Here is a 17,645-nt window from a genome sequence, read left to right as displayed (position 1 = left end):
TGAGGATCCCCTGTTGGTTCACTGTGCTGTTGTGCCTTTCGTCCAAGGCATGTTATCACTAACTGGCTTCTGAGAAGCAAAGACAGCTTACAGAGCACTCCTGTCTTCCCCACACACTTTTTTATTGGGCAAAGTGCAGGGAAGTACCCAGTAGGCATAAAATGTACTCTTACTGCCAGTGCCTTATGAACAGCAAAACAAATGGTATATGGTGCCTCTCTGCAGTTATGTAAGACTAAGGAAAGGCTTTACAATATTACAAAATTAACCTTGTTATAATAAAATGTGGGTTTTTACATTTCTAGTTAATGTCCCATTTCAGGTGTGCTAGTCAGCATTTCCTGTGAAAGAGAACTGTGTATGCAGTAGAAAGACAAGGTAAAGAGTCAACAGGTTTTGCAGAGCACTTCAAGTGAATGCTGTTGAACCTTTTTACATCCCATAGAATTCCACATAAGTTTCTATTCGTATAAAACTGGGCCTGAAAAATATTATATCATTTTGTATTCTCAAACTTGATTGTTCAGTGAAAAAAAAAAAGCCATGAAAAGAAGATGAAACTTACGAAGAGCTTAAGAAGATCTAATTTTAAAATAATTACAATTATATCCTTAAGTAAAAATAGCAATTTGTGCATTAGCATATTCTGATTACAAAGATGGCTCTGACAGGCCCTCCAATGACTGGACACAAATGCATTCTCTCACACTAGAAGGAAGGGAAATCCCCCCTTCGGAGAAAAAAGAGCATGGTTGTTTCAAGTTCTGCCTAGAGACAAAATCAACAGCAGGACTATGACACTAACTACAGGGAGCCCAGATCCTGACAAGGTCAGAGAACAGACATTCAACAGAAAGTGTCCTTAATCTTCATACAGTTGTCTGCCCCTGCTCGTTCCTTAACCCCTCTGTCACCTTCACTGGACAGTAAATCCAGATTACAGGCAGAAAGAGGAACAAGATAGGAAGTAGATTTGATATGAAACAATGCAAAATAAAGTTAAAAATTGCAGCTGCACAATGTCGCTCATAAATGCAGAATCTTAAAAAAATAAAAATAAAAAATACCTGGAACCTACAGTGCTGGCCCACAAGATATCTGGTATATTACATGGCTCTGCAATTCGTCACTCAGTATCTTCTATAGCCTCGCTTTCTGGATTCGAAAGCAGAAAAGCATGCTCCTTTAGTATCAAACCTGGGCCTTCCTTGTTGCTATTCCATCAGCTTGGATCCAAATTATGCCTGAAGAAAGTGAGGGCAGCACTACCAACAAATGTTTGATGAGCAGGGACAATTTAAGATTCAAGGCAGTTTAAATCATTCATTATTTAAGATAACGGAAAAGTTCTCAAGTGCCAAGCTGATGAAATATCTGCCAATTAGCAGAATTAGTACTTTAAATAGAAGCAGCAGTGCAGAACGAAAACCAGGGATGCTTCAAATAGACACACAACGAACTTGCTAGAGGAGAGGGTCGTCCACAAAGAAATTAATCAGAATGAAATTCATCAAATGTCATCAACTCCAGACACACTTATATTGGAGTAAAAATCTTTCCTTTCTGTCCTCTCCTACTGATTTAAGTTCTTTTTTCCCCTGTCCAAAAACATCTGATGCAAGTAAAATATATGCATCCTCACTGATCCAGCACGTTACGCTTGCCTCAGCTGATGAGTAAAGTCAGTTTCACAGAGACAAATAAAACTTGTATTTGTTCCTTACAGCTAGCATATTATATGAGCATCATGCCCTTGTAACGACATATGGCTATAGCACATCTCTCTCATCATTTACGCTAAATCAGCAGCAACCTTCTTCACTTTGCATCATATATTCACTAACAGACATATGCAAGAAACTCTTGTGAATAATGCACAAGATAGACATATAGGCCTCACTTAAACTTGCCTGATACCACGTGGTATGAATTTCAACTCTATTTGTGAATCAAGGTAGGACAACATGTCTGAATAACAGATGAAGATAGGAAAAAATGTTATGAATGGAAAGCAAATTATGACAAACTGATCGTGCTTTCCTCTCAAAAGGAAGCCATTGGAGCCATTAATTTTTACAGTCGTGTATCATCAGTTCATGGCAGAAATGCTATGTTCATTTCATCTACTGTGTAGATATCTGACAGTGCTTTTGTGGAGCACACGAGTGCTGTCACAGGAATTTTTCCTTACCAGGAAAAAACAAGGGAGAAACTGAAATATTTTCTTACTAATCTCTACAGTGAATGAATTTCTAAGAAGATATTAAAAAATAATTAAAAGAAAAACAAGGAGAAAAGCAGAAGTCTCCATATCTGGTGGGAACGCAAGAAACAGCCTCGCCACATGACATGTGGTCAGCAGAAGGCTACAGCTGAATATTCAGCATGCAATACTTGTTCTAAATCTACATCTAATGTAAAATCTTGTATACAGGAAATGGGAGTAATAAAGATACCACAAAGATGAAAGTGCATTTGATGCTCAACTCATTTTGTGTGAGTTCTGCACTACTGCAAACAGGAAAAAAAATAATCCACTACAGGCAATGCAAGGCTAGATGCTCTCTAACCAAACCCATCACTGGGCATAAGTTTTTGTTCAGAACTAAGTAGAATGGGAAAAGTATGGCTAAGATTACATGTTTCCTGTATGTGGAACAACACACAAAAAGAACTCACAACAGCGAGGCCACCAACCAAACTGACTGGCACAGAGACTACTTCACAGCAGTCAAATATACCAGTGCCACTCATAAAAACAAATACAAGGGGAAAAAAGGCTAAATTTCCATGAGGTAACTACTGCGAAACAAGAGCTTACATGTGGAAAGTAAGGCAGGGAAAAAAGATACTTCTGTGATTACACATGTCCTTCAATAAAAGTATACAATGTACTACACAAAGGCCACTACATGCTCTCTGCCTCATTTAACGTGAGCACGGCAGGGAAGCGACCTGTACTTGTATATGTCCTCATTTTTAAGCAAGAGGGTTCTAAAGCACAAATTTTAGAAAGAAATATACAATTTATCTCTGAGTTGTAAAACTCACAGAAATGAGGACTCAAAAGCCTCACCTGAAGTTAGATGCCATTTGGGGAAAACTGGAAGCTTAACTCTTCAAAAAGCCCTCAGCTGAGGCTGAAAACATGTGGCACTGGGTCATGTCTCCCTTGGGCACCACTCAGGCTCATATTGCAAAACAGGATTTCTCTAACAGAAGAGAGGAAATTGCACGCAAAGTCTCTCACCCACACGCAGAAGAAGACAACTCCATTCAGCATGTATGGAAAATGCTTTGTTCTCTAACTCAGCTTCCACATTATCACTACTGTTATACTACCACATGCCCTGTGAAGAGTAAATCTAATTTTACTCCATTCAAAAGAGGAAGATGTTGTGTTCTAAGTAAATAGCACAACGCACACTTTTCATGAACTGGAAGCATCTTCCAATTGTAAAGGTCTCCTTGTGACTACGTGACCAGGAAGCTGTGTCTCAGTGCCAGCGTGAACATCATCTATCTGCCTTCAGAAGATTTTCACCAAAGTAAAACTACGAGAGACTACTGGATATAATTTTTTTTTTTCCTCTAGTTAGGGGACAAAAACTAAGATGTGTTATTTGCTGGCTTTCCAATTGCTTCTCCCCTGCCATGTTGGGATTTTGAAGTTCTCAGTTCATAACATTTGGGATCATCCATTCTTATTCTGCTAGGATTTTACTGCAATGTTTTCCATATCTACAGATGTGACATACTTGCTGTATTATTGTGCATGTGTTTGATGTACATTTGTACAAAAGAGGAAAGCATGTGCAAAGGCACAAGAATTCACTCTTATAGGCATATTTCAAAAGATGAGCATGTTAGGGCAAAATCCACATTGTTTCTTAGGAAAAAATTCCCAAAGGCTTGGGAAATGTTGTTGGGGCAGACCGAAGCAGAACTGCAAGAATGAAGATTTTACTAGAGCAGTCCTCAAAATAAACGTCACTACTCTGAAGCTGTTTTTCCAGTCGTCTCCTTATAACTGTGAGTCCTCTGGAAACAGAGCCTCATTAAAATGGAAAAGGGCTAAGAGAATGGGAGACAAGCATGCTAGTCCTGCAGCGGGCATGTCAATCCCCAAAGTAGGGGCAGAATGAAGACTGTCCACAGTGCAAAACCAGATGAGGTATTCTGCTTAACAGTTGTGAAGAAAGGTTTCAGCTTCAAGTGGAATTACAAGCAAATAAAACAAACACATTCTTCTCATGCGGAGGACAGTTATTATTTAGAACTCTTACAAGAAGATGCTGCTTGGGCCCATGTCTACTCCAGTAACAGATCACAAAAAGCTACAGCTTGCAATAACACAGCCTAGGAATGGCCTATTTGGACTCCATAACAAAAGGTTGACTATGACACAAACAGTGAAATGAGGAAAAAGTAATTCCCCTCAAAAGGGAATAAGAGAGTGCCTGGACTTCAGGGATGGTAGCTGAACTCTGACACAAATATAAGGTTCCACTCCGTCCGAAAAGGAATATCTGAAGACTTTTCTTTCCCTTCCCTAACCTTCAGTATCTGCAAAAAGAGGGAGACAAAGATTTCTATGGGGTCTGGTGGGTATCATCAGCAACTGACTGTTGCTGTGTGCAATTTCTATACCCAGTGCATTCTGTACTGAGTCAGAGACATGTGTCACACTTGAGCAGGTCTTTGGTCTTTTCAATCCATCACATTGACAAGTTCTCCATACTTCAGAGAAAGGGGAAAAAGAAATAATGTACCTAGCTTGTTGTGTGACATCTACGGTGCATGTAAGGAACATCCCACCTGGGACTCCATTACTATACAACGATCATAACAACCCAAGCCACAAGATAGGGCCGTGGTTTTACCCTGTAAGGGAATGGAGAAAGTGGCTGCCTTCTGTTCAGGTGGGAGAGACAGCGAAATGGGAAAGCAAGAACTTACCTTCACTCCATCTGATTTCTTGTTCAGCAGGCTTTTGGCAGCTGTGAAGAAAAGCAGGAGAAATAGGTCAGTTTTTGATTTTTAAACCCTTCTCACTTCCCTCAAAACTGATGAGACTTCATCAGCGTCATCCCGCTAACATCCCTCAAACAGCAAGAGCACTGGAAGTTAGGCCCAGTCAGCCATGATCATCATTCTGGTAGCAGAGGGACACCCATTCCATTCACTGTGCATCTTTCCTGGGCAAAAATCCTTCTGCTATCAGAATTTCAGCAAGACCAACTCTTAAAAGAGACTTTAGTGCTCCTCTGTTTCAACCTTCTACTGGCACGCTGTGACCCCGTATCCCGGATTGCCAGCAGTTACAGGGAGGAAAGTTAGAAGAATCCACCAGATCTCTGCAAGAGGGATAAACCTTACCCTCTAGTACAGCTATTTACATAAGACTTTGCTTACAAAGCACTGATAATGCAGAGGTCTCCTAATCACCACCATACACAACAACAGTACAGGAACATTTGGACATCAGAAATTATAAGACTGGAGAAGTGCAAAAGGCAGAGTCTGACAACCATTAAAAAAGAAAGAGAAGAGAGACAGGAACAAGGCTGAAGTTCTTCACGTTAAGATAAATATGCTCCTCTGTGCTCAACCCAAACAACTGGCATTAGTCATGAAAGTGAAGAGTATGAAAAGCATAGACAGGGAATTCACTGCAATTGCCTGGCAGAGGGCACATATGGGACTCAAGAAGGAATTGCTCCATCTATTACATGAAAGTGAGACGTTGACAATTACCGTCAACAGTGAGACCCCATCTATAAAGCTCAGCTATTAAAAAAAAAAAATAGTTTGCCTATTTATGAAGATCATGCAGTTATTTTAACTCCACTGTAAACAGATGCTAGAGACCTGCTGGACCAACACACTCAAACCTCTATTAAGCAGCTGCCAGGAAGTGTATGCATTCAGGGACTCGACCTGGATTTTTGCCCATGCAGCGCTAAAGCCTAAAAGGCAAGGCAAGTAGTAACACAATGTTCACATGACAGTTGAAATACTTCACTCACCAGGAATGACCAATCCATGCACAGTGTTCAGTCTCTCTCTAGAACCAGTAACATTGGGAAAAGTTCCTTTTGCAGTATTCAAGAAATTGCAGAAATTTTCTCTCAAAGCACTTCCCACCCCGCCTTTCCTGGCACGTGACCCTACAGATATGGATCAGCTACATGGTATCAGAAAAGCTGGTGCAAATTCTCCTCATCTTAAGTTCCACTCCATAATGCAGACGCAAACTCAGGAATCTACCTTCATCCCTGCCCTCAAACCATCCCAGAACACCGGGCAAAATTCAGGCAGATATTCTCTTAAAATGATTTGTCAAAACATAGTGCTCCAATGTGCACATGTAAAGCTGGGCAGACAAATTGTCCCAGGCAACTCATCTGCCCTGCAACAGCCTCTTTCCTGACGTACACCTATGGAAATACTGCAGGAGTGAATTCAACAGATGAGTCCTTGTCACCTTCAGATGAAGGGTGTCAGCTCAATTCCACATGGAAGTGAGAGGGAGAAAAAGGTGACACTGAGGTCAAAACAGGTCCAGCATTTATTACACACATACATCAAGGTACCTTACACAACAGCAGCTGAAAGCATGTAAACCATTATAACCTCACAACACTTCAGAAAGAATAAAGGACGGTACATCCTCAAAGTGAGAAAAAAAAACAACACAAAAATCTGTGTATTCTAATTCCTACTTCTAATTCTGGGCAAAAACAAAATACATTCTGCTTTCACAGTCTTTTCTGGTGCAGAGGGCAACAACAGAGAGCAAGTAAAAGAAATGAACTGCTCCAGACTAAGTAGCCATTATATCCTCCTATCAAGGAGTGTAGATTACCCATAAAGAAGCTGTTGACCATGTTTAAGAAAGTGTTACAATGAAAGACATTATTTAGAAACTATCATCTGTATGTAAATATCTTGAGAAAGCCATTCAAACCACATTTCTCTAAACTGATTATGCTTTTACAGGAAGAAACTCTTCTCCACCAGCTAACATCATCTCTAAAGGAGAGGTATGAAACAACCTGATAGTGGCTACTGCTTCCATCAGCAAAACAGCCAGCTTAACACTTTGCCACGGTGACTTTTCAGGTGCAAGTCACTAGTGTCCATTTAAACAGAGCAGGATGATTTCCCTAAAAAGCAGGGAGTTGTTGTCCTATGTCCTCTGTCCCCATTTTGGTTTCTTGGCAATCCCATTCCTATTAGATTCTCCACTGAGTTGTTAAAGGAATTTGCTGGAACAGCAGCGATGCCTGGCAATTGCTCGGGAACATTATGCTCTGGCATTTATTCCTCAACAAGACTAGAGTCATTCTGTAATGACTCTACAATAGAATAATGGAATAACGGAAGTTTTGTGAAGACCAGTTGCTCCAAAACACTTTTTCCAACAAGAAAAAAAAAAAGCATAACCAGATAAGCAGATAAAACCTTCCAAACACTTAGGCAAGAAAAATCTTTATGTGGTCTGCACCCACAGGATCTCTAGACATAGCACAAACCTTCCTTCCTATCCAGTTCCTATCACCAAGCACTGTCCATGCCAACAGCACAGTGAAGATACTTGCAATGCTTTGGGAAAGTCTCAAAGGTCTGAAGGAGTACTTCGATCTTCCATAAAAACCCAAATGGTTCTCAAAGAAAGATTAAAAGAGGTAACTAGCATTCATTAATACTAAAGCCTGAAATACACAGCCCAGTGGTATCCTCTTGGCAGGAGCTGAAGAGCTCCCAGTTCTCTAGCTAATGAATAACAGAGAAATTGTATGTGGCACAGTTGATTTTCTTCTGGCTTTTGCCCTCTACCAGCCTCAGAAAACTAAAGCATTCTCCAAGATGATTTACGAAGAGCCAAAACCCAGCCTTACATTTTGTGATGTTTTATGTTTTCAAATATCTGCCCACCTATTACAGAAATTTCACATCCTGAAAGATGGCCACTATGCAAGCGTCTACATGCATGTACAGAGTGCAGGGCCTAAAAGGTCAAGACCGTCTCTGAACATCGATTTTGGAGACTGATGTTCCAGTCCATCTGAAATTCAAGAGTTGATAAAATGCAAGAAAATCATCCGTGTAGTATTACAAAAACTCAGTTTCCTCACAAGCCAATAAATGAAGAGATGAAGGGCAAATAATGCAAGAAAAGGCATTCACAGAACTCTCCTGCACTTCAGGGAGAGGAAGATAAAAGCAATGGGAATCATTTAAATTCCTTTTTGATGATACAATACACTCTCAGGCCATAAATGATAAACACTGATATTCTGTCATAATGTCATGCAATTCTAGGAAGATGCAAGATGGAAGTTTACTTACTGAAGTATATTACTTCAGCAGGTCTACACTGTAGTAGTTGTTCATCATATCCTGAAATCCCTGATTATTTAAGCAAACTAACGGATACAGAGAAATCACTTTAAATAGCTTTTCATTAAATATGACTTCATTTTCTGCTTGGAAAATGCAGTTCCCACTGTTCTCATACTCATTTATTCAAAATTCTACAGAAATGTCTTGACAAATCTGCTCCTCCATATTTTCACCCTTTGAATTCACATCAAAAGTTTAGGGTTTGCATTAGCCCAGTGACAAATTTCTGGTCCTGAAAGCATATCTACGTAACTAAAACAACACAGCAGAAATTTAAAATATATTAGTTGCACTATTTTAACTATACTTTGGACCACAGCACAAGAAAGATGTGGGACTTGGAGTTGATCCAGAGGAGGGACATAAAGATGGCCTGAGGGCTGGAGCACTTCTACGAAGAAGGCTAAGGGAGGTGGGCTTGTTTAGCTTGAGGAAGAGAAGGCTCTGGGGAGACCTAATTGCAGACTTCCAGTACTTGAGTGGAGCTTATGAGCAGGAGGAGGATGGACTTTTTTTGCATGGGCAGACAGCAACAGCACGAGAGGGAATGGCTTTAAAATAAAAGAGGGGAAATCTAGTTTAGACATTGGGAAAAAAATTCTTTACTCAGAGGATGGTGAGGCACTGGAACAGGTTGCCCAGAAAAGCTGTGGATGCCCCATGTACCTGGAGACATTCAAGCCCTGGTTGGACAGGGCCCTGGGCAGCTTGATCTGGTGAGTGACAATCCTGCCCATAGCAGGGGTTGAAACTGAGTGATCTTTACAGTTCTTTCCCATCTGATCCATTCTATGACAAAGAGAACAAATTCTAATTTGAGTATAAATACATATGTGTACACATACACACAAAAGAACAAAAACTTACAAGCCATTTTGGTATAACAGGATGGTGAAATATTTCAGACTCACTTCATTATTTGTATTATTTCTTTCTTCTTAATCTTTAATCAGTTCAAAAACATCAGCAAATTTGTCCAACCATGTCCAGTTTGTAGCAGGCTCTTACAGAATTTTAGGTACATAAATGAGCTCAGGCACCCCAAAGTCTGCAAGTATTACGAATCTCTGAAAACCTTGCCAGCTTTCTCTTAGTAATAAATTTACATTTATTTCTCAGAAGGTGATTTAGGAGTTTCTTGCATATGAACTAGTCTATTGATCTATCTGACTGCACTCCTCAATTCTGTAAGCAAACACATCAGGTTGTATCAGGTCACATCACCGCTTGTTTCAATTGCCTGAACATCAAAGTCACAAGTGATCATCTACATCACCGTGGTTGTACCCCGGCGTGACTCCAAAGATCCATAATCAATGTTTATACAACAATGTTCTCTCTTAGCCAAGCGAATGCCTACCATAGAGCCGACAGTAATTACAGACCTTATTAGAACCAGATCTCAATTTCCTGACTTATAGCAAAAGCAATGAAACTGTATCTGCTTTTATCGGCTGACATGAGATACAATCATTTGAAAAGAACCACAAACAGCCAATATTAATTGTTGAATATGCTGTAAGTGGGGAAAGGAGCCAGATCACTTTTTTTAATCTTTAGGACTTCATCTGACAACAGGAATCTAGCAAGCAACAGATTACTCACAAAAAAATTTTTTCTGCACTGTGAAAAGAAGATTGTGGTAGAAAAAAAGTAAAGCTACAGACCCTTTAATCATAAAATTTATCACAAGTTAAAACCACATAATCAAATACATAAACTCTATGGTATAAAATGTTTGACAGAGGCGACAGTAATGACAACAGCATTAAAGAGGCTTTCTCATATTTCCTGCAGATAGTACTCTCTCTCACCTAATTAATTGATACCAGGGTCACATGAGCCTTCATTTTCCTCTTAATTCAAAATATCTGTGAAGAACACTTTAGAAGATCTCATTCCCAGACAAGAAAAAAGCTTCTCTCCTCATAAATCTAGAGCCCTGCGTGCTGGGAATGCAGCTTTCAGAGGCCCACAAAACAGTGTCACCCAATTGGAGAAAACAAAAACCCCCACTGCCTTAAAGGGAAAGAACTTTTCAAGTTCCTTCAGGACTTTTCAAGTGCAGTTTAATGACCTGACATGACTGGAAAAGCCTGAGCTCAACCCAAAGTTCCTCATGGACTTTCTACCTTTTCCCTTTGAGTTCATGCCATTATTCTTCAGATCAATCAGATTTATGTATTTCAGCTGCACCAACTAAGAAATCTAAGAAAATTAAAAATAAAAAAATAATTTAAAAAATCAAGCTCATGTTAATACAGTCGTGCAGGGAAAATAAGAGTAGCTGATCTCTTCACTTGCAAAAGGCATCAAGATATTAAGAATAGCTACTACCCACAGAAGCTTTGATTGCCTTGCATTTCAACTCTCAGCATTTCCTTTTGGACAGTTTTTCAGTGCATCTCATTACCTGAGATCAGAGCTTATATTCAAAGCAGAACTCAGTGATACTGAGAACTCTGAACTCACTACAGGCCACCTAGGATTTCTTTCTCTTCAACTGTTAACTAAAAAGGATCCAGCAGCTTCAGCCTTTGAGACGGAAGAATGAGCAGAGCAAGCCTTTTCCTCCTTGATATTAGTTCAGGGAATAAGCGGATGCATAGGTCACAAACCATTAAGGAGAACCCTTCTCTCAGGCATTCCACTTAATCAAAATCTGGGCCACTGGAGATTTATTACCTAAGTACTTCTGCAGCTTCATTAGAAGTGACAACATTTATAGACTAAAAAAGAATCTAAAACTGCTGTTTAAAAAAATAAACTAATACAGAATCATCAAGTGAAATACAAGCAAGTAGTCTGACTAGATCAAAGACAGATTATTCCAACAAGAAAACCCAAAAGAATGTTTTATGCAGCTCTGTTGAAGCCCTATAGTTGTGCTATTGCTTTTCCAATGGTTATTTCAAAATGATTCTCTGAAAAGTGTGTTAGTATCAAGTCCTGTTGTAACACAATCTGAGACAAGCGAATGGGAAAAGTGATTCTGCCAAATAAGCAGAAATTCAAGGAAAATTGCTGTAGTCACACTTACTTTTTGCACAATACTGATGTTGGCACAGGTTCACTCTAAAGCAAGAACCAAGGAAAAACAATTCTGAAGTTGCTAAAGGCTGCTCCTTAATCAGGGCTTGATTTCACACTTTCTGACTTTATTTAAAAAGCACCACTGAAATTACCTGAATCCATACAGGATGTTAAAAATACCATCTTGATTTCACAAAAGATTATATGCATAAATGTATAGTCTGAATGCTGGGATAATCATTTCACACAGGTTTTCATTCTATTTAGATGCTTACTGCAACACCACACAGAGTGTAAGTATTGGTTTCCACCATTAGTAAACGGCCAGATGAAATTAACACACTTCCTTTTCATTCCTCATCACTTTAATGCTTACAGCAGACCTTCGCCTGAAAGTAACTGGAGTCAGGTAGAATAAAACTCTGACTCATTAATTCAGTGATCACCCTTTTTAAAAGAGAAGAAATGGCAGTGAGGGCAAAGAAAGCAAATGATTCTACAAACCAAAAGCACTTGCAGATAGAGGTTTTCCACCCAAATGGAAGTGAACACATAAGGTAAGAGTGCACCACATAAATGCGCTGAGCCAAGACAATCATCTTGCAAAAAGTACTGATTTGCATGCTGAGATATGTGTCTCCACTAAGTGCACTACGTAATGCAGTTGAGTGGGAGCCAGACTACCAGTTATTAAGCTTGAAAGGATGAAAACCACTTCTGAGACTCCAAAAAGAGCAGCTCTAATAGTTAGATGCTTCAGACTCCTTTTTGTTGAGTCAAAGTAATACAATACTCAAATAGCTCCTGCTCCCATTCTCACCAATAATATTATTTGCTCTGTGTCCCTGCCACAAATCTAAAAGAATCACTGCTAATGAGCAAGTCTTCCTGGCTCTTATTGGTTTCAGACAATAAAACTGATAAATGCCAGCTAAAACTTCCCCAAAATTACAAAATAGCATTAGGGGATTGTCGCAGCTGACTTTGCTTCTGTCTTGTACCAGACTACAGCTTCAAGTGCTCTTCCTCAAACAAATCACTCTTTTTCTCACACTGGTCACCAGCCAAGGCAGCGTGACCCTTCCTACATTAGGATGAACTTTGAGCATGTTTCCTCCCACCCTACTCAACCACAGAAAGGTTTAAACATCCCACAACTCACCCAAATCAAAATGAGAGAAGGAATGGAAACAATGAAAGTTTACCTGAAAAATTCCGAGACACGAGCATCGTTGTGAGGATTGCGCCCTGTGAGGGAGAAAAAGCAGGGATAACAGACAGTGTCACTCACCTCAGAAAGGGGCTTACCCATGGGGAACAGAGTGAATGAGGTACCAAAGCAGAGGCATCCTAATGCTACCCTGGAAAGTCCTAGGATTTCCAGCATGGTGCTGTTGGACTTGGCATGAGATTGCTCAGTCTTGCCTTTCTAAAGCAGTTGCTAGAGGCTGAGTAGGATATAGCCTAGGAGATCTACAATGGCACCAAGTATGGTGGTTAGACACTCAGTTGCCTCCTAGCTTGCAAGCAACTGCTCCGCACAAAATCCAGAGGCTTTCCTTAGCTACAGGCACCTGATACACTAAGAGATGGAGAGTGATCACAACTAAAAGTATCAGAATTTAAAAATTAGCTGTTCTACTTCAACTCTCTTGCAGGGAAGTAGAAGACATGATTATACAGCACAGCAACAAGAGAAGCTTGCAGTTTAGGAGAAAGAAACTACACAGCTCCTCAATATAACTTCTTAGCACCTTGTACCGGGGGGTCAAGGTACTTCACTAATGCTACTGAGATAATCATAAAAAATATTTTGCTCGGAAAGCATTAACCTCAACTTCAGAATATTAAAAACAACAACAATAAACTACCCATCAGTTATGAATATACTTACTTTCAGCTTCCTTCTAGCATTGAACTTTCTCAAGCATTCCACAGTCTCCTGCCTGTGCATCATTGAAGCAACAGTAGATCGTTGCTGAAAAACAGGAACAGAAAAATAAATCAGCAACTTAGCCTAACTAAATCACCTGGAGAAGTTCTCCCCACTAGCACATCATCACAATATGGAAACCAACATGGTTGAACCTCTCATCACTGCATGGCTGCAAAACGCTGTGGCTGATACATAGCTTACAAACTTCCCAAACTAGCAGAAAATGTCTAGTCAGGATGACCATTACCTGACTGTGCCTAGGAAACAGTGTGACTTGAGTACAGGTGAGTATCAATGGTCCACGTCTCCCACACACATTATTCATCAAAATACTAATAAGGCAAAGTCAAACTAGCAAGCACACCATGAAGGTCTGACTTGGAGACACTACAGAAAATATAAAGACTGCATTAGGAACAGCCTCCAGTGGAAAATTCCAAGCAGTAAGTAAATATTAGAGAGTGGCAGCCATGTTGGTAACTCCTTGACTGTAAGTGCCTGACTAACAGATTTCATCAGTTTTGCAAAAATAGATTCTCAGTGTCTAAGAGGAATAATAATATGGATATATTACATCAATGCAAAAACCAAGGCCTAATCTCTAGCCAATGACGCACACCTGTCACCCACACTAGACTGGGATCCCATCAGCTGCAAAAAGAAGTCTTCCCAGAAGTGTTGACAGTCATTTAGAGCACATGAGGAAATCAGAGACTGATGCTGCCAGGCATTTAGAGCACATGAGGAAACCAGAGACTAATGCCAAAGTAGCTGTTGCTCATGCACAGAGCTGCAAGCCTGTATTCCCTTTACAAGGACAGTGGGAGAATGACTAACTTGGCAGATCAGACTGTACAGGCCAGCCATTACCTTTCTTCTGCCTGGAAGAAAATATGCAATGCCCAAGAGAACTATAAACCACACTCAGATTCAGCTAGTTCCATAGGAAATCACTGCTTTCATCCTGACTATGAAGCTAGTCACCTGCTGCACTATACACCACAGTATAGAGGGAGAAAGTAACTTAGCTGTGTTCCACAACAAATTTGATAATCACTACTTATCCAGCCTCCTTTGAAGTGACATTGATGCCCACTTATTTATTTCTGCCTTAAGAGAATCAGGATGTACTTCTGAAGTTTAGAGATGCTAAAACTCAGTGACTCAGATAAAATGTTAGTACTTTTTCTCACATCTACTTCAGAGCAATACATCTCCAGTATGAAGACCTATGTTGTGTGTATGTAGACCACAAATTGGGTAAGGGACTGAAATGGCTATGAAGTAAAATCAAACTCCCCATAACTCAGAGAATGAAAGCCTTTCTTACACCACTTTATATTACATTGTCATGGGGAGTGAGCTATAATACATACAGCTTTGGTTAGAGGCACTGGAACAAATGTTAAATATACAGGAACTGCTATTGATGACAAACATTCACAGAGAGAAAAAAACCCTCAGAGATGCATGAAGTCTCAGCTAGTGTAAAATTTTGACTTCCAAGTAACTCGTTACTTGACAGCTCACACAACTGCTACACAGATGTTCAATAAGGTTAAATAGCTAATTTGTTGTTTTGTGGAGGGAGGAAAAATTACCACAATTTCTTAAGAACAAACGAGCTAAGGAACACACTAGACACATAGAAAGTAGAAGTATGTTATGGTATTACAACAGCATCTGGTTAGACTTAGGAGGAAATAATCTTCAGAGATTAAAAAAAAAAATGTGCCACTGCTGTCCTTTCCTATGTTCACTTACAGCTAGGTTACAGGATTCCTTGTTCACTTTGCAAAAGATGAAAAGTACCCATGTGTAGAATCTGGCAGTGCAAAAAAACTACATAGGAAGAACAGCAAAAGACATTACACTGCTTTGAAATTTACTACCAGTTAAGCTGAAACACAGCAGAAATGTTCCAGCGATACAAACATGTAATGCAATAAACTGAAGTTTAAGATGAAGAAGAAAATAATCCTAAAATATTTTGCCTGATGCATCTGACATTTTAGGATTATATGTATTGGAATTGGAGATGTGGAGAAAAACAAACTACTGACATTCACAACACTTGTAAAAGAAAGAGGCATTCATTTTTTCCTACAATGGCAATCAAAGCACCACAGCATGACAAAGTTGGTTTGTTGAAGGTCAGCTTCCAAAAATCACAATCTGATAGATTTATAATATTCTGAGCTCCTCTGCAGCTAAGTCTTCTTGATGTGCCAGTTCAGGGTAAACTATAAATCAAAGTGTAACAGAGAAAAACACTTACGCAGACCCACGGATGTTTGAGAGCCTGGTCAGCTGTGATGCGCTTTGCTGGGTTTATTGTCAGCATCTGGTTGATCAAATTCTTTGCTTCAGGAGTCACAGTGTCCCACTCAGGTGATGGGAACTGAAAGAGGAAGAAAGGAGAGACGATGAACTGAAAATATCCTCTTCTACTAGCAGAAGAGATTCTCTCTTCTACACAACTGAACTCCAGCTTTTGCCCTTTTAATACCAGGGCTATATATTTGCAGAAAACCATAAATTTTGGAAAAACTCATGCTGAATGAATCCAGCAAATGAATTATACCAGACAGTAGGACATACCTGTATCATTCATCAGACACAGGCAGGTGTCTCATCACTCGTACCTCTGAACTTCTTTCATACTCAACAGTCAAAGTCAAGTCATAGGTCTTTTTGACAGAGTTCTGACATAAAGACAGGCACTATGTTCTTTTATCCTACCTTGTTCTTTCTCCAACATGCAAAGAAGCTGTAACAGCATATACAAAAGTCACAAACATAACTGTACCAAAGCCTCATGAAAGCAATAATCGCTGACACAGAAATCCTATCACGTATATCTTCCCTACCATAAAGCACAATATACTGGAGCAATATCAGCCTCTTAGGCCTAGCAATGCATTGGCAAGTTGTTTGCAAGCATCTATCATACAAAAAAAACACATTACTTAGGGAGCAAGAGAAATGCTATAGGGGAGAGGAACACAGAAGCATGGGAACAAAGAAAATTATCTCAAACAGTTTTAGCTGCTGGTCATTGAGGAGAGGGTAACTCCTCTCTCCTGTGATTCCAGGAATGATGAGATCTTTACACCATCCTCCAGATTCTTGCATGTGCTACAGATGACAGCATGCTAATACGAAATGTGGTAAGTCTCACTCTTATGAATCTACTGTTCAAACACAGGTGAACTTGAGACCACAAAGATAACTACTGTTGGGCTAGATGTTCCCTATCTTTAAAGAAGAAGTAGGGAGAAGAAGACTGATCTGATCTATCCCGAGACAACTTTCTTACAGTACTACAACATTAAGAAAAAGTTTATCCCATTTCTTTTCTCCCGCACATTGTACGTTGCTCAGTTGGATCATGAAAATGCACTCGTATCTGATCTATTTATCAGCTTACTTCTGCATTCTCAAACATCAGCAAAATATTACACAATTTGCCCTGAAAACATTGAAGGAGGCTATTCAGAAATGATAATAGCTATCAACCAGGACACTTCCCACACACTCCAACCCTGAAATATTCATAACAATGTCTTGCAAAACCCCTTTCCAACAGCACAAGGTCCAATTTACAATTGTCACCTCCACAGGTAAGAGATAAAAGTCCAGTGCTAGGGTGTAAGGACATCAGGGAGTACGCGCTAGTAAAACTTGAGCTATTTTCTGCCACACAGATAAGGGGAAGAACCTACTGTAATCTCTTCATTCTAGACAAGAATTCAAAAACAATAAGTGATGAAGTATTGGAGGCACAGGGATCAGGCAATTCACTCCTCATGATCTACAGAAAGTGTTGGCTTAATCCCTGAAGTGCTTTGAAAATCCCCATCTACATAATTAGTGAAAAATCACTTCAAATGAGAACAAGCAACACAGAAAGAACACAGCAACAAAAGGGGCAGGAAGGCAAGAGACAAACACACATCCATTTAAAGCTATCAAATATGAAGACATCACTTTCTTCTCTCTCAGGAAGCCACTGAGCCAGGACACAAGGGAAGGCAGATCTTTGTTCTCACCAGTATAGCAGCTCTCACAGTCTCAGGCCCGGAATCTGAAAGGCAGCTGAGGTCCAGCAGAACCTCAACTCCCTCCCCCCATCTAAGCCTCAAGGTAGCCCAACAAAATGAACTCCCCAACTGCCTCTGTAGTACTCACATCTGCAGGCTAGTATTTCTAGGAATTCCTTTTCTCCTCCCAAGCCTCTCTTCATGTGGAAGAACTTACATCAAAC

At 39.9% G+C, this 17,645-nt stretch overlaps 1 protein-coding gene across 17 annotated transcripts in view; it reads right to left on the bottom strand.

The window, feature by feature from the left end:
* CAMK2G (calcium/calmodulin dependent protein kinase II gamma) overlaps positions 1–17,645 on the bottom strand; it is a 123,363-nt gene that overhangs the window by 21,679 nt on the left and 84,039 nt on the right. For all 17 annotated transcript variants that reach the window (XM_090145009.1, XM_090145008.1, XM_090145010.1 and 14 more), the window contains exons 10-13: positions 15,657–15,779; positions 13,337–13,420; positions 12,648–12,690; positions 4,960–5,000 (exon numbers count right to left, since the gene is read on the bottom strand). In XM_090145009.1, the coding sequence (XP_090001135.1) occupies positions 4,960–5,000; positions 12,648–12,690; positions 13,337–13,420; positions 15,657–15,779 (291 nt within the window). The remainder of the gene's footprint in view (positions 1–4,959; positions 5,001–12,647; positions 12,691–13,336; positions 13,421–15,656; positions 15,780–17,645) is intronic.

The sequence above is a fragment of the Phasianus colchicus genome, chromosome 8, assembly GCF_987193195.1.
Source record: "Phasianus colchicus chromosome 8, bPhaCol1.hap1.1, whole genome shotgun sequence".
Classification (NCBI taxonomy): domain Eukaryota; kingdom Metazoa; phylum Chordata; class Aves; order Galliformes; family Phasianidae; genus Phasianus; species Phasianus colchicus.
The sequence above is the reverse complement of the archived record's forward strand: the minus strand, read 5'-3'. Positions and strand labels throughout refer to the sequence as shown.